Consider the following 23,556-nt stretch of genomic DNA (forward strand, 5'->3'; position numbering starts at 1 on the left):
CTGAGATGCCCTGCCCAGGCTGCGGCCAAAGGTTTGCGGGAATCGGACCGCGGAGGGTTTTGGAGGTCAGCTCGACTGACCCCACCCCACCCCCACTTCATCGGAGCCACCGGGCCCAAGAGAAGGGCTTGGCCAAGGTCGCCACGCAAGACGGTGGCAGAGTCGGGCTCCAACCAGGTCCCCGCACTCACCGTACAGGGACCCCTGCCCCACACCGAGATGGTGTCACTCGCCCTACTCCATCCCTGGAAGGGATTTCCCAGGCCCGGCGCCCTTACCCGCAGCGACCCTGGCCCTGCTGGCCGGAAGTCCTGGGTGGGCCCTGCAGACGCGCGCACGGCGGCACCAGGAGTCCTCTCGCGGCCACGCCGCCGCCTGGCGGGCCCCGAGCGCACGACAGCACCGGAGTCCGGCGCCCGTCGCCTCCCCTCCGGGGGCGGAGTCGCTGCCACGCCGGGTCCCGGTCCGCGCCTCTGGCCCCCGCTAACCTCCTCAGGGCGAGCCGCGGGGCGGGGTGGCGGGTCTGGCCGCCCGGGGACGCTGCCCGCCGCGGGGCTGGAGAGGGCCGCGGGGCGCGAGGCTCCCGGCTCCTGCGGCCGCTGATGGGAGGCGGCGCACCCGCGGGCGAACGACGGCGCCGCAGCCACCATGGGGAACAAGCAGACCATCTTCACCGAAGAGCAGCTGGACAACTACCAGGTGAGACCGGCGCGCCCCGGTCCCTGAAGCGGCGCCCTCCGCCCTCCTGTCTTTTCCCGAGACCGCGGGGAAGCCAGTTCTCTGGGGTTCAAATCCTACTCCTGCCTTCAGCGCGCAGCCTGACCTTGGGCTGGTGAGTTACCCCTCTCAGAGCCTCAGTTTCCCCGCCTGGGGAACCACAGTGCTTTCCAGGTGGAAATTTGTGTCGGGGACACCTTGCTCCCTTTCCCTTCCTCTCTCCCCCATCCAGCCTTAAGCCTGGGTCCAGGCTGGACCCAAGCCACCCCTCCCAGCGACCACCTGGCACTGAGATGGAGAGTCAGAAAACGTGGGCTGAAAGCCTTGTCAGTCCCCACAGTCCCAAGAAGGGTTGGAAGTGGGGTGTTATAGCCCCAATTGTGGTCTTAAGTTGGGCTGTTTATCTGTTGGAGTCTATCCCTCTGGCCCCAACATGGAAATAACTGGAACAAGAAGGTAAGCCAGGTACCATTCTTACATGGCACTTCTCTAATCTCTGTCAGCACCCCCAACAGCACTCCTTAGATCCTTCTAGGTTCCAGAACCAGCTGTCAGGATCCAGGATCCCACTGCCCTCCCACCCATGTAAAAACTTCTGTGGTTGTAGATGAAGCCCCCACCCCTGACTTGCCAGGATCCCTGGCCAACTTCCCAGCTTACCTCTGCAGCCTCAGTTTCTCCAGGTCCCTTGCCTGCTGACTGCACTGCCACCACCTCAGAACAGTCTACAATCCCCCAACTGGCCATGGTCTTTCCTCCTTCCCTCCTTCCATTTCTTTCTTTTCTGTACAGTTTCCTGGGCCTGAGACACCTGTCTCCAGGTGATCTCTCCCAGCCTTCAAGGCCTTACTCTGATACCTCCCCTGACTCCCCCAGGCAGGACTGAGAGGACCCTGTTGTCACCACTGTCTTGGGAGAGAGGAACATAGTAGATACCTGGAGCTTTCATGAATATTTGTGTTGGTATGAAGGAAAGCAAGCTTGAAGTGTGGGTCCTTTGATGTGGGTGGAGGTAAAATAAGTGCCCCTTTGTCTCCTACTTATCAGTAACACAGATTTCTCAGTTCCTCTTGTGAGGCTCAGGAAGGAAGAGAGGAACTATATTTATGGAGCGCTAGATGTTTATCAAACACTATAGTCAATGCCCTCCACGCATCAACTCACTTGACCATCACAGTGAGGTGGATCATACGCTCCATTTTATAGGAGAGTAAACAGAGGCTAAGGAGCCTTGGACATTCAGGTCTCACTTAGAAATTTGAATAGCAAGCCCAAGGCTGGCTTTCTTCCTTTGGGATGAAGTGGGCTGGACTATGTGCTTTTTTGTCCAGAAGACACTCAAAGTTTAAGTGAGACAGACTTTTACCTCCAGTGTGGCCCTTGTGATAGAGGCAGGTGTGGAGTGTGTTCTAGGGAGGAGCGTTAGCAGGCAGGGGAATGCCTGGAGGTAGCTGGCTTTTGCTTTGTCTGCAAGATTTAGAAACAGTGCAGTGCTTGAACAAGCCCTTGGAAGATGGGTGCATTTTACTCAGCAGTGCATGGAAGGAGACATTCCAGGTGGAGGTGGCAGTTTGAATAAAAGCTTAGAGGTAGGCATGGGCAAGCAGCCCATACCCAGAAACAAAGAATGGTCTGGGGCGGGGGTAGGGAGCCCGGGTTCCCACTCAGACCAGCCTATTGGGTTACCCATCAGAGCCAGTCCCAGTGTTGGGTTCTGATCCTTTGCCAGGCCTGGCTAGACCCTGCCAGGCGGGTGGGAGAAATGAGAGACATGAAATCTGAGAGGCCCACATCTCCTTCCCTCTGGCTGTCCAAAATGGCCAGCCAGTACTGGATGGGGTGACCCTGAGTTATAGCTACCTCTGCCCCGAGTGATCACCAGGTTTCTTGGGACTTCCAGCCTGACATTCTTCTCTTCCTAAGGAAGGGTGCCTTCTTCCTAGTTCCCAGGTGTCATTGGTTCCCAAAGTTTAAGCTTCTGTCTAGGTCACTCTGAATTGTAAATCTATTCCCCAGAACCTTCAAACTCTCAAACAGGCCTCACTACCTTTCCCAGAACCCACCGCTGCTCTTCCAGCCATTCCAACTCTCCATTTTCCTTTAGCCCCCATTTTCAGTTAAAAACAAGTCTCTTTTGTGTCTCATCTGGGTACCTCTCCTTTAACCCCAGGGCCCAGCCCTGGTCCAGACCTCCTCAGTCTCCTGGGAATGAGAGGTCTAACTGCTCCTTCCTCACCCCTCTTGTCTGCTCCCTCCACCCCAGCCACTCACTTGCTTTTGCCACAGTTCCTTGGTTCTCTCACTCTTTCTCCCTCTTCCTTCTTTCCCCTTCTATCTCATCTCTTCTGTTCTGTTCTCTCTCTTCCCTTTTCCTTTCAGTGGACACTGTATATCATCATTGTAAAACAAATTTTTTCTATGAAAATAATCCATGAACAAAGAGTTGCATTGACTGCACTGGCCAGTCCCCTCTTGCTGTAGAAGACCCTAGGGAACCATTTATGGACTATGGACTCGGTGCAACAATGCAGAGACAAAGAACAGGAGGGATCTTCTTAAAATTCAGGTCCCAGTGCTGCTGCTGATCCAGGCACCCCATCTTAAGGACCATTGATGTAGAGAGATGTAATAATCATGATAAGGGCCCAGGTTTATATGGGAAGCTTTTGCATCTTTGCCAGTAGAACCCTTGGGTCAGGACCTGAATACTTCCTTTCTAACCCAGGGCCAATGAGAGAGGGGAGGGGAGGAGGGAGCAGACAGATCAGAAGAGAGGAGATCAGGAACCAGGACCTCTTCATTCCAGGTCTGCCAACAACCTCCTCCTGGCTAGTTAGCAGAGTCTTGGCCCTTGTGACTGACACCTTCCAACCTCAGAACCAGCCTGCAGCAGAGGGTCATCTGTACCTGGAAGGCTCAGTCAGGCTGCCTGAACCAGGTCTCCAGGGTATCAGCCCACATGGTTCCCAGCCTCTCTGAGTCTTAGACCTGCCAGGCAGGTTTTTTCTGCCTGCTGGGTGGAAGGTAGAGCCACCCAACCTGAGCCTTTCATGGCTCTCTCAGAGGAGCCATTGCCAAAAGCAAAGCCAAGTCCCCCCAGGAGCAGCACTTACATTTCCAAGAAGGGCAAGGCAGCATAGAGTCCTTCATCTAACTCCCAGAGAGCTGCAGGTTGCTCAGAAGGACAGATTTATTGGGCTTCATGGGACCCGGACATTCTTACCAACTATCCCCAGCTGAAGGTGCCCAATGGAGCCCTCCCTGTTGTGGGCATCCTATGGGCATCATTCTTGGCCTGCCTCAACATGCAATCCAATTGACCTGATGTCCAGAGGTTTCAGGTCTTATCCAGGCCAGCCTGGCTGTCTGCAAGCCTGGGCTGCAGCCATTCACCCTGCATCAGAGCAGCTCTGCTCAGCATATGGCCCCAGGAGGCCCTTCAGGCTCTGGGCTCTGCAGAGCCTAAGAGGCCTTCTTCCTTCATATTGCAACAGTGGACAAAGACAGAGGAGCCCAACAGTGGAGGATACACATAAAGGCCTTCTCCGTTGACTGTTTTAGGAAGTGCTGGATCCTTTTTACCTCTTTGCTTCCCTCCAAAGCCTGGCATAAAAAACACCATCAAAGGGCTGTGGCTGGGGCTCAGTAGTAGAGTGCTTACCTAGCATGTGTGAGGCACTGGGTTCGATTCTCAGCACTGCATACAAATAAATAAAAAATAAAGGTCCATTGACAAATAAATAGACACCATCAAAGATGCCAGTGGTTTTTACCCACTATAGGCAGACCAGGCCACCAGGTAAGTCCTAGGAGGTTATAATCTGTATGACCTCAGGAGCTGAGTGCTGCCCATTCTGGGTAACCCACCTGGGCCTCCTTAGCAGCCTCCACCCTTTCTTTTGTCCAGATGCTTCCAAGGCTCCCTGCCCACCCTCCTCCTCCATAGCCTCTTTCCCCAGCCTCCATCCCTCCTCTTTTCCCACTGTGTGACCTTACCCATTTCTGTGGCTTCAGACACTGGATATATACTGTTGCTTCCTCTGTCCACACTCCTGGAACTTACTGTCTCCCAACATAGGGCTACTTCCCATGACCATCCAGAATGCACAATGTACCTTGCACACTTCCATGAGGCCCCATCCTCAGGACCTGAACTAGTGTAATGTGGTGGCCATGTGGATCCTCAGTGGAGGTCAGAATTTTGTGTCCCAGCCACCTTCCCGTTCTCTCACAGCTTATTCCACTGGTCTTTAAGACAACCTTGTTCACCTGTGAACTCCAGCTCCTTCTTTACTGTGCACCCCCAAGCATGTCTCACAGCCCCACTCCACCCATGCTTTGGCTTCCCAGGCCAGTGGGCAGATGTGGGAGGGGAAATAGAGTCTCTTTTGCCCCCAGCACAGGGCTGTGTGGTGAGGACCTGTGGCTCAAGGGCTCTGAGAAAGGAAGGAGCCTTGGGCCGCACAGCCCACTGTGTGTGTATATTTTCCCTCCACAGGACTGCACCTTCTTCAATAAGAAGGACATTCTCAAGTAAGTGTGGCTTCTTGTCCACCCTTTTGGGGCTGGGGCTGCAGCAGGGGTGGGGCCGGGGACCCCATGTGGGCTGACTGTAGAAGCTGGAGCTGAGAAAGAGCATTGGAATGCATTTGAGGCCTTAGCTATACCCAGCGCCTGCCTTGTGGACTCAAGAACTTCCCACTGCTCCCAAGGCCCTGATCCTCCTGCCAGGAATGGAGGGAGCATCTACTCATTACATGCTGGGGTGGGGGGTTTCAGGTACATTTTCATTTAATTTTCACTGTGACTTTATAATAAGAAGATTCTGTTATCCCCTTTTAAAGATGGGACTCGCAACTTGGCCCAAGTTACATAGCCAGGGATTGGAGACCTGGCTTCTGACTTCAGGTCCCTTGCTGTGTCCCTGCATCTTGGGGCCTATTACCACAGGTATCCCCTGTTAGGGCTCTCTAGTTCCAGCTTTGATGTCCTTTGACTCCTGGGATGTCCAGAAACCAGGGATCTCCTTCCTTCCCTGTCCTTGCAGGTTGTGGGGTGGTCCTGGACAGGAAAATGAAGGGGCTTGGTAGTCTCAGAGCCCCAGGACCAGACAGTGGAATCACAGAATGCCAGGAAACCTGCTCCATAGCCCTGGCTGGGCTCCTTTGCTCAGGCTATCAGGTGGCATTAAAAGCCAGAGAAGTCTCAGGATCACTTTCCTTGGAGATCGATGGACAGGCTGGGGCTGGAGTTTGGTGCAGCTTCTCAAGATAGCTGTTCTGTAGTTTGCCACTGCCCTAACCACTCTACCACTCTGCTTGGACAGGCAGTGCTCCTCTCTTCCCAGGCTGCCATTTCAACTTGTCCCCTGAGGGGGGTGAGGTGTACCCCACTTCCATCCCCTCAAAGAGATAGGGCTCTCCTTCCACTTCCCAGCTCCATGGCTTCAAGTCAGGTTTGACCCTGCCTGAGCCTCAGCTGCTTCTGGGAAATGGGATGACAGTACTGCTGTCAAGAGGCAGTAACCCCAGCGTGGTATCTGATAACTGGGATTTGGCCAGAGCTTGAGTGTTGTGAGGGTGAGGACCCCATTGGGACAAGATGGCTCTCAGAATGTAATCTTGCAGCAGTTGCTCCTAGTGATCTGGTGGCATCTCTGACCTTTCAGAGTTTCGACACAAAGCTTCATTTAAGCCTTGCCACATTTGTCCTCTGCTGTGAGGAGCTCCCAACATCCATTTTGTAGATGCCAGACCCAGACTGCTTTTCCTTTAGGTCCACAACCATTTCCATTCTGGCCACCAAAGCCCCTTCCCCCCAAGTCTTTGTGCTGACCATCTCTACTGCCCAGGGTGCCCTTTCTCATGCCATACTTCCGTCCACACCCAGCTTCAGTCACTCCCTTCTCCGGGGAGCCTCCCAACTCCCTGCCAGCCCAGTGATCACACAGAGTTCTTACAACTTAATGGTGCTCTGTGGGTTTGTGGGCTGATGCCAGCTTCCCTTGGACTTGTTGTCAAGTAAGACTTGGGTCTCTCAGGCTGCTCCTGGGATTTCCCCTGTAAATCACTGGTGAGGACTGGAAGAGTGTGAGGGTGAAGGACGACTGGCCATGGAGATGGATCCAGCCTGAGGAGCAGCCGTCACAAGGAAGCAGGCCTGCGGGCCGATCCTTGCCTTTCCTCCAGTGGTTTTACTGAGAGCAGCAAGGTTGCCCCTGGGGGGACGAGGGAAGAGTGGCTCAAGGTTAGGAGTGGGAGTCAATATGACAGACCTCTGGGGGTGTTCCTGGCCTCTTTGCAAATGAGGGACTCCAGGCAGTGAGAGTGCTTAGGGAGGACTGTCCTGGCTCTCTGCAGTCTCATCTGCCCACCTCTGCACCCTTTGGTACCCAGCCTTTATAATTCAACAGCAGAGCAAAGGCCACAGCTAAGGTCCCAAAAGCAGTGAAGGACCTCTCCACACACCTGGACACACCCACCCCACTGCTTTGTCACTGGTGTATTCAAGCCCAGACTCTGTGTTACTAATCATTGGGGACCCAAGGGAGTAGACCCAGTGTTTTTCCTATGAAGTGATCATGTGGGGAAGGGGAGGGACGAAGCCTGGCATCTGGTCCCTCCTATGTGGCACCTTATGTGTCTCCTTGCCACGTCTTCAGGGTAGGGACAGCAGTGTTTGCTGGGGCTATTTTCTGGGAGGGCCATGTCAATGGTATTTTAAAGACAACTAAGAGCTACTTGGAGTTCTGTTGCCCACCTGTGTACCTTCAGGGAAGGGCCGTGAGATAAGGCAGGAGGTGGGATTACCTGTCCCTGGAGGAACCAGGCATGGCCACTTTGGTTCCTTTTTAGTATCAGCTTCTTTACTCTTCTCCAGCCTTCTCTCTGGGTACTAGTAGAGGCCAGTGTGACTGATCCCTATCCACCCAGGGAAGCACCCCCCCCCCCCTACTGTTTACATCTCAAGTCCAGGTAGCTCAACTAAGACCTGGAGCCCAGAGAGGGCAAGGAGCAAAGACCTGCCCAGCAATGCACAGCAGGGCAGCAGCAGGGCCAGACTGACCAGGCCCAGCCTCTGCTAGTCTGCCCTCCTCCCAAGACCTCAGTGCAGCCACCCTGCCCCCACCCGGATGGTTTTCTTGGTAAGCTGCACCCTGAGTACTGACCAGATGGCGAGGATGAAACCTGAGCAGGAGGCTCTTTGCAGCTTGGGGCCTAGCTTTCTGGCATCCTTGGGTCAGTGACATGGAGTCACAGATAACCATAGAGCTGATTCTCTCTCTATTCCCTCCACCCCTACCCTGGTAGATCCAATTGCTCCCCAGGACACAGCTCTTCTACCTGCTCTCTGAGCCCAAATGGGCAGCCCACCCCATTGGGCCACCTGTCCCTTCAGCCTCCTTGCTGTCTGTGGATCAGATGCTTGAAGCTTCAACTGTGGCGTCCCCCGTTACACTGTGCATGAGTGGCTTAGGAGTCCTTGTCCCCTGGGTACAGAGAAAGGCTCACCAAGTTAGTAACCCCAGATGTTCATCTTGTTGTTACTTTACTGTTTATTTTCTCAGCCTTTAAAAAACTTTGTGTAATCTATTTTTAGTTACTTTTAATTTTTTGTTGCACATGTAATATAAATTACTGTAAAAAAATTAGAATATAATTTCTAGTATGAGCAAGGCCATGGGTTTGATCCCCAGGAAGTAACACACACACACACACACACACACACAGAGAGAGAGAGAGAGAGAGAGAGAGAGAGAGAGAAAAGAAAAAGGAAAATTAGTCAACAGAAGACAAAAAATGTACCTTATAATCCTACCCCCCCCATGAAATAATGACTGCTAATATTTTGTTTTAAGTTTATCTTTTATTTTCTTTTTTGTTTATCAAAAAGTCAAACAATGTTGTTTTGTAATATGCTTAAAATTGGGTTTTTTTTTAGACAAATTGTAAGAATTTACAAGAGAACTATGGAAAGTATATGGTAGATCTGCAAAAAAATTAAAAATAGAATTTCCATACAATCCAGCAATTCAATTTATGGTATATAATCAAAAGAATTGAAGACAAGTTTGTACTCTCATGTTCTTAGAGCATTATTCACAGTAGCCAAAAGGTGGCAGCAACCCAAGTGCCCCTCAGCAGATGAATGGCTGAACAAAGCACAGTATACACGGGAAAAGAATATTATTCAGCCTTAAAACAGAGGCATTGGGACACATGCAATACTAGATAGACCTTGAGAACATTATGCTACATGAAGTAAGCCAGTCACAAAAAGATGTACCGTATGATTCCACCTTTGCGAGGGACCCAGAATAGTCAAATTCAAAGAGACACACAGTTGAAGGGTGGTTGCCAGGGGCTGGGAAGAGGGGGAAGTGGGGAGTTAACTGTTTCATGGGTGTAGAGTTTCAGTTTTGCAAGATGAAGAAAGTTCTGGAGATGGGTGGTGGTAATGTTTGCCTGACAGTGTAAATGTCCTTAATACCATGAAGTGTACACTTAAAAATGGGCGAGGTAGTCAATTTTATGTGCATTTTATTACCATTAAAAGTAAGTTTAGGGGGCTGGGGCTGGGGCTCAGTGGCTGAGTGCTCACCTCGCATACGTGAGGCACTGGGTTCAATCCTCAGCACCACACACAAAAATAAATAAATAAAACAAAGATATTGTGTCCATCTATAACTAAAAAAAATTTTAAAAAATAATTTTAGTAGTTAAGATGGTAAATTTTGCTATTTTAGAACTATTTTTAAAAAACTAAAAAATAGCTAATAAAAAATAAAACAATATATCTGTCCCCACCCTCGCCACCCAAGATAACCACTACTAACATTTTAGTAAACAACCTTCTTTTCTGTCTTTCTTTTTTTTATACAAGCTTTTAAAAAATTATTAAATGGACTCCTACTGTACATTCTACTTTTTTCAGTTTACATTGTGTGAGCAACTTTTTTGGACTTTGGTGCTGGGGATGGAACCAAGGGCCTCTTCCTGGTAAGCGTGTGCTCTGCCACAGCAACACCCCCAACCAACTTTCAAGATCATTAGGTATTCTTCTAGAACATTTTAAATAGCTGTGTTTACTGAGTGTCCCTTAATTGATTTAGCGGACATCCAGGTGACCAAGTTTTCACCATTTTAATTAGTACTGTGGTGACTATCTCTGAGGCACCTTCACATAACTGCATATTGGGGATTATTTCCTTAAAATACAGATTTCAGGATCAAAGTAGAATTTTAAGACTTTTGAATTTTGCCCACACTATCGTTACAGGTCTTTTTGTCTTCTGACTTGAGTCTGAAACACAGCTGCCTGCGGGCCAGCATGCACTGTAAATATATGAAGCTGCCCAGTCTGGGGCTCATTAAAATTAGCAGCTGCAGAAACAGTTGCTCCTCAGTCCCAGCATAATTAGCAAATCCAGATGCATAATTTAAAGTCTTTTAATTTGTACATGTTGGCAACAAAATTCTAAATTTTAATTCAGCTTTTAATTTAATTACTTTATAGTACTGTGTGAAAGTAAAACACAACATCATTAGAGTATTGCCTTTCTTTCTTTCTTTCTTTCTTTTTAAGTACCAGGGATTGAACCCAGGGCCTTTGCCTATGGTAGGCAAGTGCTTTACCACAGAGCTATATCCCTAGCTCCTGGTATTAACTCTTTCTTATTAGGAATATACACTAATTATCTTAACTACCTAAAATATTATACCCCTTGATAAAGTTTCATGTTTTTAGTATTCATTTCATATTAATTTTATACTTAGCTGGTTTTGTTTTATTGCTTCTTTAAAATTGTGAATTAGTGTTTTTGTTTGTTTATTTATTTTTAGCAGTACCCAGGATCAAACCCAGGGTCTCACCCTTGCTAGGCAAGCACATTGCTACTGAGCTACATCCCCAGCCACTGAATTAGGTCTTTCTAATCAATTTTTATTAGGCTAATGTTGATATATAGGAAAGTTTTACATAGAAAATCTTCTAAGCTCTAATTAAAATATAATTTTTTTTTGTTTTCCAACAAGTAATGATGATTTACCTCCTTCTTTCCAACATTTATATGTACTCTTTTATTGTTTTAACTAATTATATTAACTAGCACTCCAGAGGGAACATGTTATATAATAATGGTGATTATAGGCATCCCACATTTATGGGTTTATTTTCAGTATTTTAAGTATGATTTTTGTTTTTTGTTGGGGGAATTGGGGATTGCACTCAGGGTCACTTTGTCCTCTGAGCCATATCCCCAGCCCTATTTTGTATTTTATTTAGAGACAAGGTCTCACTGAGTTGCTTAGTGCCTCACTTTTGCAGAGGCTGGCTTTGAACTTGCAGAGGCTAGTTTTGAACTCACTGTTCTCCTGCCTCGGCTTCCCAAGCCCCTGGGATTACAGGTGTGTGCCACCACACCTGGCTGGCTAAATATGATGTTTGATGTTGATTTACAATGAAGATGTCCTTTTAGTTCTGCTTCTAAGCAGAAACTTCTTTGTTTCTGTTTTACTAAGAATTTTAAGATTCTGTTGACAAAAAAATAAAAAATAAAAAATCCACATGCTTTTAACATTTTTAATTTTTATTAAAAAATACTTTTAAAAATTTAAAAACTTTGCAACTGAGGCTGCAGCTCAGTGGCAGAGCACATACTTAGCATGCATAATGCCTTGATTTCCACCCCCACCACCAAGAAAAAAAAATTAAATATAGATTAAGCAATAAGTCAGCTTTCCTCTAACTACACTTCTCCACTTCCACCTCATGGGGATCTCAGTGTGAACATGTGGTGTGTACAACCACACAGTCATAAATGCATCTGTCAAATTGATCAAAATTTTTGTCTATTAATATCATTTATAGTCAAAGATTTCCATGCATTGAACCATGCTTGCATTCTGGAATAAATCCCACCTGGTCCCAGTGTATTATTCTCTTAAAAACTGCTGGACTTGATTTACCGGTATGTTATTTTAAAAAGAGTTTTGCATCTGCACATGCAAGTGCCCTCGATTCATTCTGGATGCTACTCACTGAGTTTTGGTATCAGGGTTCTTATTGATTCTTTAATATAAACTTGGAGGCCTTCACATTTTGCCTTATGCTCTGGAGCAATTCAAGTAACACAAATATTATTTCTGGTCCTAGATGTATGATAAGAGAAATATATAAATCATCTTGAACTCAGTACCCTTTATTGGGGAAATGGTGACAATGTTTAGATTATCTTCCAGAGTGATTTAGGATTTCAAATTCTTCTTAGGTTTACCTTAAGGAAAAAAATTCTAACATTATTCATCATTTTAGGACAGATCTTTGTACTAGAGCAGAAGCTGGCTTCCCACCCTAACAGAACCTCCTCAACCCTGGAGAAGCATTCTCAGCCCCTCTCCCAAACCCTCTCCTTCCAGGAAGCCCCACACATGTCAGGCAACATGCTAATAGCTACAGTTGAGAGCCAGGATGGTTGTTTGTTTGTTTGTTTGTTTGTACTAGGGATTGAAGCCAGGGGTGCTTAACAAGCCTTTTTAAATTTTTGAGACAGAGTCTCACTAAGTTGCAGAGGGCCTTGCTAAGTTACTGAAGCTGGCTTCGAACTTGGCAATCCTCATGCCTCAGCCTTCCAAGTCACTGGTATTACAGGTGTGTGCCACCATCACTCAGCAAGAGCCAGGTGGTTTTATGAGTATCATCCTGTTTAGTTCTCACAAGTGTGACAATAGCAGGGTGGCCCCCATTTCTGAAAGAGAAATTTCTTTTTCTTTTTCTTTTTTAATTTGTTTTAATTAGTTACACATGACAGTACAATGACCATTTATTTTTCAAAGGTTACTCCACTTACCCAAAGCCACTCTGCTAGTGAGAGAGTGTTTCCAACCTCAGCCTGACCTGAGGCTCCTGCTGCAGCCTGACATGAGGCTTTAAGCCAGCCTTCACATTTTACCTTAGGCTCTGGAGCAATTCAAGTAGCACAAATATTATTTCTGGTCCTAGATGTATAAGACAAATATATAAATCATCTTGAACTCAGTACCCTTTATTGGGGGAATGGTGATTTAATGGAGATTTAAGCCAGCCCCCAGAAATAGCCGAGCATCATACTCCTGCACATATACTGTGTTTAGGTGTCAAAGTCAAGTGGGAAATATAAAAATTGGAAACACAATGGATCTGTCGATATATGGATTGCAAAACAATTTGTGGTTGTAGGGTTTGGGGACTGTTTTTCTCAGTGCAGGAAATAGAAGCAAAGAAAGTCCTTGAGCACCCTCTTATGGAAAATCCCCACTTGGTCCTGCCACCCTGGTTTTTGTTGACTCCCTCACACCTAAGGGATAAATTCTCGGGCCTTACCCACCTCTAGCTTCCTCCAAGCCATGGAGCTTCTTTGTGAATTCAGGCCCTTGTAAGAGGATGGGAAGTGGGCTTGTGGCATTTTGCTTTTTGTTTGCCCTGGACAGTCTCTGAACCAGGTGTTGATGACATACTGCTTGCCAGAGTGGCTTGACTTGCAGGGGAAACATGGAGATCCAGGTTCAAGTCTCATCCCCACTTCTCACTGGTTGTTTAAGTAGGGAATAGGCATTTAACCCTTGAGCCTTAGTTATCCCACCTGAAAAATAGGAGGCTAATATCTACCTCTCAGGATGGTTTGGGAATTAAAATAAGAAAAATAACTCTCACGGCCTGGCACAAGTCAGCACTGAGAGCTGAGTTCCTTTTGTGTGTGAGCTGGGGCAGTAATTAAATGCTCTGCTCAACACCAAGAATTGGATGGATCCCAGTGAGGTTCAGGTGGCTGTGTTGAAGGATTTGCTAAGAGAGGTTCTGAGTTGGGCCACTTAGAAGACCTAGGCTGACCCAGACTTTGAGGTGGTTGGACAGCCCAGGCCCAGGTGATATGGGGCCATACCTGATCTAATCCCAGTAGCCTGGGGTCTCACCTTGTACAGTTTACCTACCACAACCCCTAGAGGATCACTTGTTTTCCCCAATCTCCAGCAGCACTTCATTGAAACAATTCTTATGAATGCAATTTTACCAGCCTTGGGATGGAGGCTATTCTCTGGAATGGCAGGGACCTGGACCAAGGGACATAAGGCAAAGGAGGCCTGGATAATGGGGACCTTCTAAGTGAGATGGTGTCAGGATGCTTCTCATCCCCAAGGGTCCATGCAGCATGCTGAAGTGGTCTTGTGTTCCTGAGTCCAGGGCAGGAGATGGGATAGGAGCCTGCAAACTGAGCCATCAGTGAGGAGGGATGGACCCAGGGCAATGGGCTTGGTTCTGATGGCTCCCTGCTCTAGGCAAGTTGCAGGTGGCCCATTCACAGGGGCTTCCTGAGGATGTAAGGGCTGCTGGAGCTCTTCAGAGACCAACCCTGAGGGCCCATGTTGGGGAAGAGGGAACTGGGCCTTGGTTTTGCAGACCCGCAGGAGTGGCAGAAAGAAGAGTGGTTAAGAATTTCTACTCTGGATTTCCAGTTCTGGATTTGTTCCCTGGCCTTCTACATGTCCTAGTTGTGTGGTCTTAGACAGATCACTCTTATCCTCAGCTTCATTTGCTGAGCTATAAAATGGGGTCACAATGCATCTTTCTGCCCAATGATAAGGAGGATATCAAGTAAGGTGACATGTCAAGTGCTTAGCATATTGCGTGAAGCACAGAAGACTCTTAAGAGTCCAAAGCGGTACAGGTCCCAGGGATGAGGGTGATGGTGATGGTGGTGTGTAGTGGAAACGGGAAGAGTCTGGACACAGTCTGATTGTCAACACGGGGGTTCAGGCAGAATCTTCTTCCCTCCCAAGCTTCACAGTCTTGTGGGCAGAGCTGAGGTAGGTTTTCTGGGGCAGAGGCCCACACACAGCAGCATTGGTCCACTGGAGGATCAGGGTGGCACCCCCTCCAGTGCTTTTCCTCTGTTTCCCTTAAAGGCTTCATGCACGGTTCTACGAACTGGCCCCCAACCTTGTTCCGATGGACTACAGGAAGAGCCCCATTGTCCATGTGCCTATGAGCCTCATCATCCAGATGCCAGAGCTCCGGGTATGTAAGAGGCCTCCCCAGTTGGGCTGTGGGGATGGGGAATCTGAACCTCTGGATGGGCAGCAGAGGCACCCAGCTCTGGGTGAATCCTTGCTGCACTCTTTGTGGCTCTGTGGCTCTGAGCTGACCACTGAACCTCTCTGGGCCTCAGTTTTCTCATCTGCACTCTTATGAATAAATGTGGGGAATCAATAGGGTTGCTGTGGATCAGTGGCTGCCCTGCTGCTCAGCCTTTGGCCTGTGCCCACCTGCCTGCCCCTTCATGAAGTGGCCTCTGTACTTGACAGATGTTATATCTGCCCTTTTAGACAATTTTTCTGTCTCTGCTTTGTCTGGCTGTGGCTTCTTGCAAGGTCAGCGTGGGCATCCATGGCTCACTTCTCAGAATTGAACATAGCACAAATCACCTGAAAATCTTTTCAGAATGCTGATTCAGGTTCAGTGCATCTGGGGTAAGTCAACATTTTATTTTCTCACTAGCTCCTGGGTGAGGCTGGTCCTCAAACCTCCCATACATTTGAATGGTTCATTTCATGAGTTCCTCACCCAGAATATGTAAAGTGTATTCCAACATTAAGGAAACATTTGGGAGCTGGGTGTGTTGGCACACTGCAGTAAGTCAGCAACTCAGGAGGCTGAGGCAGGAGGATTGCAAGTTTAAGGCTTGCCTGAGAAACTTAGTGAGACTCTGTCTCAAAATAAAAATAAAAAAGGCCAGGATGTAGCTCAGAGTTAGAGCACCTCTGAGTTTGATCCCCAGTTCCAAAGGTGGGGAGAAATATATCTGGGTTCAACTCCACATGCCATGGTGCTTTGCAGATGACCCCTCTCCTAGGACGTGGGGCCACAGCATTACCCAGCATCCTCATGGGATTGCACCTGGCTGACTGGAGTCATGAGAGACAATGAGCCCAAGCCTTGCCTCTGGACAAGCACCAGCCTGGCCTAAAGAGGAGTGGGAGACCAGGCTCAAAGGGTCATGGAGAGCATAAGGCACTCATGGGCAGAAACCATGTGCTCTGTGTCTGAGCTTTGGGCTGGGCACTGAGTGGGGCTGGCCAAGTGCTAGCCCAGTTGTGATGGAAGGAACCCAGGAGTGTGGGACTCTGCACGATTTGGTATTAGAGAAAGGAGTCAGTGTACAGCCCCCCGGGGAGGCAGTACTGGGGGTGGTCTGGGTGAATTGGTTGCAGGCCTAGTATTTGAGCCATCTCTGTGACTCCCACAGCATGTCCTGTCATCCAACCCTTTGGGGCTCCACTTCTGGCTCCCACCATCCTGGCTTGACATGACCTGAGCTGCCCATGCCAGGGAATGTCTTCTCTTGCCAAGGACAGAACCCTATCCATCAAGGCAGAAGCCTCTGTGAGCTGCCCTGGGAAATGACACAAGGCCCTGCTTCTGCCTCCCATGAGTGCACAGAGGCTCTGCTGAGCTGGAGAGCTTGTTTAGTTATATGATGTGACTGATGGAATGCTTCTATGCTGGGCCTTACATACTTTAACTTCTTGAATCCTCTAGCAACTCTTTGGAGTAGGTGCTATTACTGTTCCCATTTTGCAGATGGGGAAATGGAGGCTCAGAGGCTTATTTAAGGCCACGCTGCCTGTCAGCAGTCTGCTGATTGCTGTGATTATTTTCCTCAGGAGAATCCCTTCAAGGAAAGGATCGTGGAGGCTTTTTCTGAGGATGGCGAAGGGAACCTCACCTTTAATGACTTTGTGGACATGTTTTCCGTGCTCTGCGAGTCAGCTCCCCGAGAGCTCAAGGCAAACTATGCCTTCAAGATCTATGGTAAGAAGGGTCTGGAGGCAGGGAAGTGGTATTCAGGGCCATCTGGCCATCCAGTTACTGCTGGCTCCCACCATGGGAGACACCAAGAACAACAAGGCTGACCTCTAAAGAGTGCTGGTCCAGGGCTGGGGTTGTGGCTCAGCGGTAGAGCACTCGCCTCGCACGTGTGAGACCCTGGGTTCGATCCTCAGCACCACATAAAAATAAATAAGTGAAATAAAGGTATTGTGTCCAACTACAACTAAGAAAAAAAATGTATGTGTATATATATATATATATATATATATATGTGTGTGTGTGTGTGTGTGTGTGTTTTTAAAGAGTGCTGGTCCAGCATGGGGGCAGTGAGGGACACATTCTGCCTGAGAGCCATCCTCAGGGGTCCTAAGAGCAGAGGAGGAAGAGACTTGCCCACCATGGGTTGGGGTTAGTGTGAGGAGGGAGTCACATGTGATGTCATTTAATCAGGGCCTGGAGGATTTGAGATTTGTCCACTGGACACATTGGAGTGGTCAGCCCTGGCAGAAGGGGCAGCCTATAAGGACTCAGAGAAACAGGAAGGCACAGGACTCAATAAGATAAAAGAGGTTGGGGACATGATGGGGCTTGTGGCAGTGTGGGTCTGGAGAGGTAAACTGGGGCCAGGTTATAAGGAGCCATCTTGAGAGTTTGGGTCTAATGCTCAGGGCACCGGGCACTGCAGGGTGTCCAGGGGAAGGGAAGCTGTGTTTTGAAAGATCTCTCAGAAACTTTGGGGTGTGAACAGGAGCCAGACTGAATCTGGGGCCCAGAGATGAGGTGTGGGCCCGTGGTGGGAAGGCTGAGCCGCAAGAGAGGCCCCCAATGTGCCAAGGGTAAGGAGGCTCTTCATTTCACCCTAGCACAGCACAGCCCTCTGCCCCGTTGTCTCACTGGCCACCAGAGGGCACTGAGCACTCAGGAGTCTCAAAAGGATACAACTTCACATAGCTTACATTGCTGTGTCAGAGGCAATGAGCCCAACAGGCCCAAGGGCATTGGTGTCAAATCCTCAGACTATCCTTAGATGGGGGACATTGAAGTCCAAGGAGGGGCTAGAACCTTTCCTAGACCAGAGAAGCCAATGACAAATTTGTCCTTGGTATTTTGAGCAGCTGGTGGATTCTAATGCAATGGGACCCATTAGGGGATGTCTTCATTTTGTCATTGTCATGTTTATTTCAAAGGATTTTGGTTTAGATATATCTGTGCACTCACATTGTGTTTGCATATGAGAAAGATAGTACCTGCTTGTCTACCCTCCACAAACTGTGGCTTCATGGTTCATGTATGAACCATATAAAATGCTTCCCAAATTCCACCCATCATCCCTCCAAACTTAGACCCCAACATGTTGTTTCTGGGAAAGGTTATTATCCACCAAAGACGGGGAAGAGCACACAAAGGCTTGTTTCCTTTCATAAAATGGGCAGAGGAATCCAGCCAGCCAGCAAGTCTTTCCAGAGAACTGCCTGCGTGTCCCTCCAACGGCAAAAATGAATCCCACGTGTGCCTGCTCTGGAGGCCATCACAAGCAAGTGCGGAGGTGGACAGTACAGGGTACTCCCAAGGGCTTTAGGCTCTAGTACCAGCACCGGCCGGGGACCTCAGACAGGTCTCATCCGATCCAACTCTGTTTCCTCATCTATAGAGTGAGAATTCTAGGTTTACCTATCTAGTAGGTATCATTTAAAAACTAAATGAGGAAAAGCATGCTGTGCTCATATTGCAGTTATTCTCTTCCTCACTACCATTAATGTCAGTTAGCTTAGTAGGCTAATCTGCAATTGTGTCAGGAGGAGCTCAGTGAAGGGGACCCTTATGTCTAGAAAGCCCCTCTTGGGGGGAGGGGAATTTAGGGAAACTTCCCCCAGGTGTTTGCTGGGCAAGGCATCCCAGGCAGGAGAAACCGCAGGTGCAAAGATCTGGCAGTTGGGCTGAGAATGGTGAGGAGGGGTGGAGTTCATCACCATGATGATCCTTTGTGTAGCTCATTCCTTGAATCATTTTGCTGTTTGGGGCAGTGGTAGTGCCTTTTTTTTTCAGTACAATCAAACCATGCTCCCTGCTCTGTGCATATGAAGGCCAGCCAATAGCCTCTGAGGGGCTTCTGCATCTCCTGACTTGGTGTGTGTGTGTGTGTGTGTTTAATGGACAGGTGAAATTGTATGTGTTTATCTTGTACAACATGATGTGTGACTACATGTTTGACTTGAAGCCTGCCTTAGGCAATGTGGTCCCATTTAAAAAGCAGAGGTCTTAAAGTCATATAGGCCCCAGTCAGAATCTCTGTTCCATCTCTGACTGTCTCTGTGATCTTAAATCGGTCACTTGGCCTTCTTGAGCTTTGATTTCCTCAGCTCTAGAAGCCCACAGGGGGTAAGGCCAGAAGGGACATTTGGCCTTAGCCCAAAGTTCCTGGGGAGCCTCAGATTTGGAACTGTCTCTGACTGGGTTTACATATAGTCATTGTAAGGTTTTGTAGGTACTCTGAATATTAACTTGTTAACTGGATATTTAAGCCATATTTTATGGGTGAGACCCTCTTGCACCCCATCAGCTGGCACAAAGATCCAGTATCCCCAAAGTGTGCCTAGAAATGCTTTGGGGACTTTAGAGGCTTGGAGAGGTCAGTGTGACCAGCAAGGAGGAAGGGGTATTATAGGACCAGACCTGAAGGAACCCACCCCTGGCCTAAACATCTCCAATCCATGCCACCCACCCCACAGACTTCAACACTGACAACTTCATCTGCAAGGAGGACCTGGAGCTGACACTGGCCCGGCTCACCAAATCAGAGCTGGATGAGGACGAGGTGGTGCTCGTGTGTGACAAAGTCATAGAGGAAGCTGACCTAGATGGCGATGGCAAGCTGGGCTTTGCTGACTTTGAGGACATGATCGCCAAGGCCCCTGATTTCCTCAGGTGCTGTCACCCCAGGGACTGGGCTTGGGGAGGGAAGATCAGAATGTTGGGGCCACATCCAGGAGGACTGGTCTTATGGTACCTCCATGGTTAATGATGTGCAGACCAGGAAGCAATAGGTCATCTTCAAGGCTCAGATCCCCTTCATGTGTGGCTGGCCTTGTTCTTTGAAGGACCAGACTCTCCTGGGAAGGATACAGAACTGGAAGGTCCTTCAGTTATGACGGGTGCTGGAAACCGGGAGGATAGCTGTTGGTTCCTCTGAACCTTCCTTCCCTTGGGGTGATTAATTGTGCCTCTGTGCAGATTACCCTAAGGAACTGGCCAGGGGTGGGCCAGTTCTTTTTTCCTAAGGAGCCTCTACCTGCCCCATCCAGGACCTCTCACCCTCTCCTTTCCTTGCTCTCTTTCCAGCACTTTCCACATCCGGATCTGAGGACACTGCCAAGGCTGTAGGACCTGGAAGCTCACCACCCAGCTCTGCTGCCTATACAGGTGTGGCTGCATACTTCCCAGGAAAGGAATGGCAGCCTCTGGGGTTTACACCCATGAACATTTCCTGTGGCCCTTTCAGCAAAAAAGAAAGAAAGAAAAAACCTTAACGAGAGAAGTGGGTTGTGAGGAGTAGGACCCTTCCCAGGGCTCCCAGTGGTCCAGCCCCAGGACACATAGCCCCTGAGCAGATCCTTCCATCCACCCCTCTCTCCCCATCAGAAATGTCCCTCCTGGGAGGAGACGGAAGAAAACCCAACAGGAAGTGGTGGGGTCTGACTTGACCATGTGCTGGGTTGATACCCCAGTCACCCAGAGCAAATACAAAAAAAAAAGAGAGAGAGAGAGAGGTCAGGCTTTTAATGAGCTATATAATCTTCTTCCAAAATCCAAGGCTGAGCTGTGCCCCACTCTGGCCTGTTCCTCTTCCCACCACTCCCCAATGTGAAGCTGTGTGAGCGGTGGGTCCAAAGGGCTCTGTCCCTGTCTGTCCCTGAGTTTGAGCACCACCCTATCCAACCTCCCCAATGATGTGGAATCCTCACTGGTGTGTGCTGTCCACAGATTTGTGAACTCCTGGTAGTAAAACACTCTGTGTCCCACACACTCGGTGTCTGCCAACATTAGGAAATGTTCAGTGGTACCTATTCTCCTGGTCCTTAAAATCCCACTGAGAGTGCCTTGCCTCACAAGGTTACACACATCTCTTTCGCCTCAGACTCTGACTTTTATTTCAGTGCTATGCCTTCGGGAGGAAGGCATACCACACCTATGCCTCACATTTTCCAGTGAGCCCCACAAAGGACAGAGGAGGATTGTTTCCATTTCACTCATAACAATAATTCTTGCTAACATTTGTGGACTCAGGGCTAGCACCTTTGCTTTCAACTCCTCCTCCCAGAGTAAGGATTCATAGCCCATTTTTCTGAAGGGAAAGTTGCATAGCCAAGTGCCCCTAAGGATAGATCTTCCCTACAAATGTGCACTGAGCCAAGTCTGCCCAGGGTCTGGGGTGGAGAGGAGGGGCCCCTATGATCTTCCATCTGGAGATGGTTAATTCTGGTCTCTGTCTCCTCTGGAGGCAGTGCAGAGGGGGACAGCTAGCCAGGTGCTCACCCTTATAGAGGTGGGGACACATGGGTGAGGAAGGATATAGGACAAAACAGGAAGGATCTCAGGAACAGCTAGCCTAGCCTGAGGGAATGACCAGAGCAGGAGACCTGAGTGCCCTGTGTCCAGACCTGGTGTCTAGACAAGACTCTGAGGGCTCCTTAGAGACAGGGCCACCAGGTTGTAGCTGGGTCTCATGGGTGGAGTCTAAGATCCACTCAAAAGGTCAGTACTGGCTGAAAGCAAAAGGCAGGTGAGGAGGTGACCTGGCCACACAGGGATGGCTACTAGGTGTCCACTGGGTGATTCCAGATGTCACCCAGCAGTCCATCTCAGGCTGACCTCAAGCTGGACCCTGTCTTAACTAAGAAGTGTCTGCTCAAGCCCTGACCAGCTCTGTGGTGCCAAATGGCCTACTCTTGTCTATGCCTTAGTTTCTTCATCTGTAGCACAATGAGATTGGACTGGTGCTTCTTAGGATCTGCCTAGCATGCATGGTGAGGCTGGGATCAAAATAGGGGACAGGGAATAGCCAAGGAGCAGTTCTTGGGAGCCTGGCCTGCTCTAGGATCACAGCCATGGCCTAGAGGCTAGGTCTTTGTAGCCACATCCCTGGCTTCTTGTTCTGGTCCCCAGGGAACAGAAGCAGAGGATATGGCTCCTGACCCTCCCCTCCTTCCTACTGATAGGTCCTTGAGAAGGGGAACTGGTTTTGTTCTCAAGAGCAATTGCATGATGTCACTCAGCCTGTTAGGAAAATGTCTTGTCCTGGCCCAGGGCCTGCCACATGTTTGGCAAGTGGGCTCCGTCCATCAGCCCAGGCCTCTACATGTTCACCTAAGAAATAGGGTTGCTGGCCTCTCTCTTTGACCAGTACCCATTCTCTGGCCTTATTCCCTCCTCTGCATGGACCGGAGGCACTGGGAAAACAGGACACAGCCAGCAACTGCAGGTGGCTGGAAAGTCCCTCCCACCTCTTCCCAGGTAGGCATCCCTTCTGTGTCTCTGGGGCACTGGTTGGGCCCAAGGATCCGAGGGCCACCTGCAGGTGAGCTGAGGGCTTCACAGTAATCCCTGGCATAGCCTGGATACTAGGAAACCCACTGGATTCCAGGCCCTCCTCAGAATTTAGCCTTCTTGTCTGCGAAGAACAGCCTCCGGAGCTTGTCAGGCTGCAATAAAGGAGAAGATGCTGGCACCTGGGGTCTCTGAACAGGGGAGGAAAGACCCTGGCTTAGAGACCCATCAGCATTGGCCTGGGGTTGAGGGTCCAAGCCCAGGAAATGGGGCCAGGTTGGAATATTGATAATTGCTCCCACAAGCCTCTCTCAGTGCCTGAAACTCAGTTTGGGCAGAAGGATTCACCTGCCTCTGGTTAAGAAGAGGGAAGAGGAAGGAGTAACCCCCACCCCCACCCCCCCAAAAAAAAGTGGAAAATAAAGCTCAGCTTACTCCCTGAGTGCTCTAACCCCAAGTTCTGCACCTCAGCTAGGGCCCTGACTCTGCATTCGTGAGGCAGAATCGGGGAAGGGTTGACCCAGGGCCACTGGTTTAGGAAAAGACACAGGACAACAGCCAGCAGACGTGGGATGTGGCTTCTGAGGTCCTTAAAGGACTGCCCACTGACTGGCCCAGGAGGGTCAGGACCTCAGAGGTTGTTGTGTGGGGGGATGTGGGCTCAGCCTGCCCTGAGGGAGTTGCTGGAGGGGTTCCCTAGAGGCCTTTCTCCTAAGATCTCAGGGTGTCTAGGGTTTCTAGTGCCTGAGCCTGAGGCCATGCCCACAGGCAGGGGACTCTGTGATCCCACTGTTGCCAGGTATAGGCAGAGTGCAGCCAGAGCTGAGGGCACAGGAGGCCTCCTTTGCTTCCCTGGGAACCCTGGGCTAGCCCCACCCCAACTGCTTCCCTCTGCTCTCCAGATCCCCAAGTTTTCCTCTTCTTCCTTATTAGAAACCCTCAGAATTAACAGCCCTATTCGCCAAGAGCTTTCTCTGTGCTGTGTCCAGAGCGCAAGAGGATGTCTAGCACTATCCTTGGGCAGCTGCTGCTGGACACAACCAGAGGATCGGCCCATTATTTTACAGAGCAGAAAACAAAGGTCCTGGATAGGGTTGCCAAATAATATAGAATGCCCAGTTAAGTTTGAATTCAGATAAATAGGGAATAATTGCAGTTACTTGAGACATTTTTTAAAAAATATTTATTGTTTATCTGAAATTCAAATTTACTTATATGCTCTATATTTTATCATGCTAAATCTGGCAACCTTAGTTGCCAGGGAAGTTGTCTTGCCCAAAGTTACAAAACTAGGAGTGGCTCAACCATGATTAGAGCTAAGGGGCCCTTCTTCATTTCTCAGAGCTCCAAGGCCCCTGCAGTGGCTGAGAGAGGGCCAGAGAGCCTGGTCTGCTGCAGAGAAAGCTCTTAGATGGGCTTGAAGGCCCCATC

General features: G+C 49.2%; 1 protein-coding gene across 5 annotated transcripts; it reads left to right on the forward strand.

Annotated features, from left to right (window-relative positions):
- The first annotated feature begins 453 nt into the window (after positions 1-453).
- Positions 454-20,602, forward strand: Cib2 (calcium and integrin binding family member 2). 5 transcript variants are annotated; one of them, XM_027925739.3, is made up of 6 exons: positions 454-699; positions 5,216-5,250; positions 14,658-14,769; positions 16,416-16,563; positions 19,311-19,506; positions 19,921-20,602. In XM_027925739.3, the coding sequence occupies exons 1-6, from the start codon at positions 649-651 to the stop codon at positions 19,940-19,942; spliced, it is 564 nt and encodes a 187-aa protein (XP_027781540.1). In that variant the 5' UTR covers positions 454-648; the 3' UTR covers positions 19,943-20,602. The 5 variants fall into 5 exon arrangements, with proteins under 5 accessions (XP_027781540.1, XP_027781542.1, XP_071464640.1 ...); XM_071608539.1 differs by lacking the exon at positions 454-699 and adding an exon at positions 759-832; XM_071608538.1 differs by lacking the exon at positions 454-699 and adding an exon at positions 3,500-3,523.
- Positions 20,603-23,556: the final 2,954 nt, after the last annotated feature.

The sequence above is a fragment of the Marmota flaviventris genome, chromosome 2, assembly GCF_047511675.1.
Source record: "Marmota flaviventris isolate mMarFla1 chromosome 2, mMarFla1.hap1, whole genome shotgun sequence".
NCBI lineage: Eukaryota > Metazoa > Chordata > Mammalia > Rodentia > Sciuridae > Marmota > Marmota flaviventris.

Excerpts from the sequence above, each read along its gene's own strand:
- Cib2 (XM_027925739.3), top strand. The coding sequence starts at position 649 with ATGGGGAACAAGCAGACCATCTTCACCGAAGAGCAGCTGGACAACTAC. Across the intron at positions 700-5,215 it reads AGCAGCTGGACAACTACCAG|GACTGCACCTTCTTCAATAA; the intron begins GTGAGACCGGCG and ends TTCCCTCCACAG. Across the intron at positions 16,564-19,310 it reads CTATGCCTTCAAGATCTATG|ACTTCAACACTGACAACTTC; the intron begins GTAAGAAGGGTC and ends CCCACCCCACAG.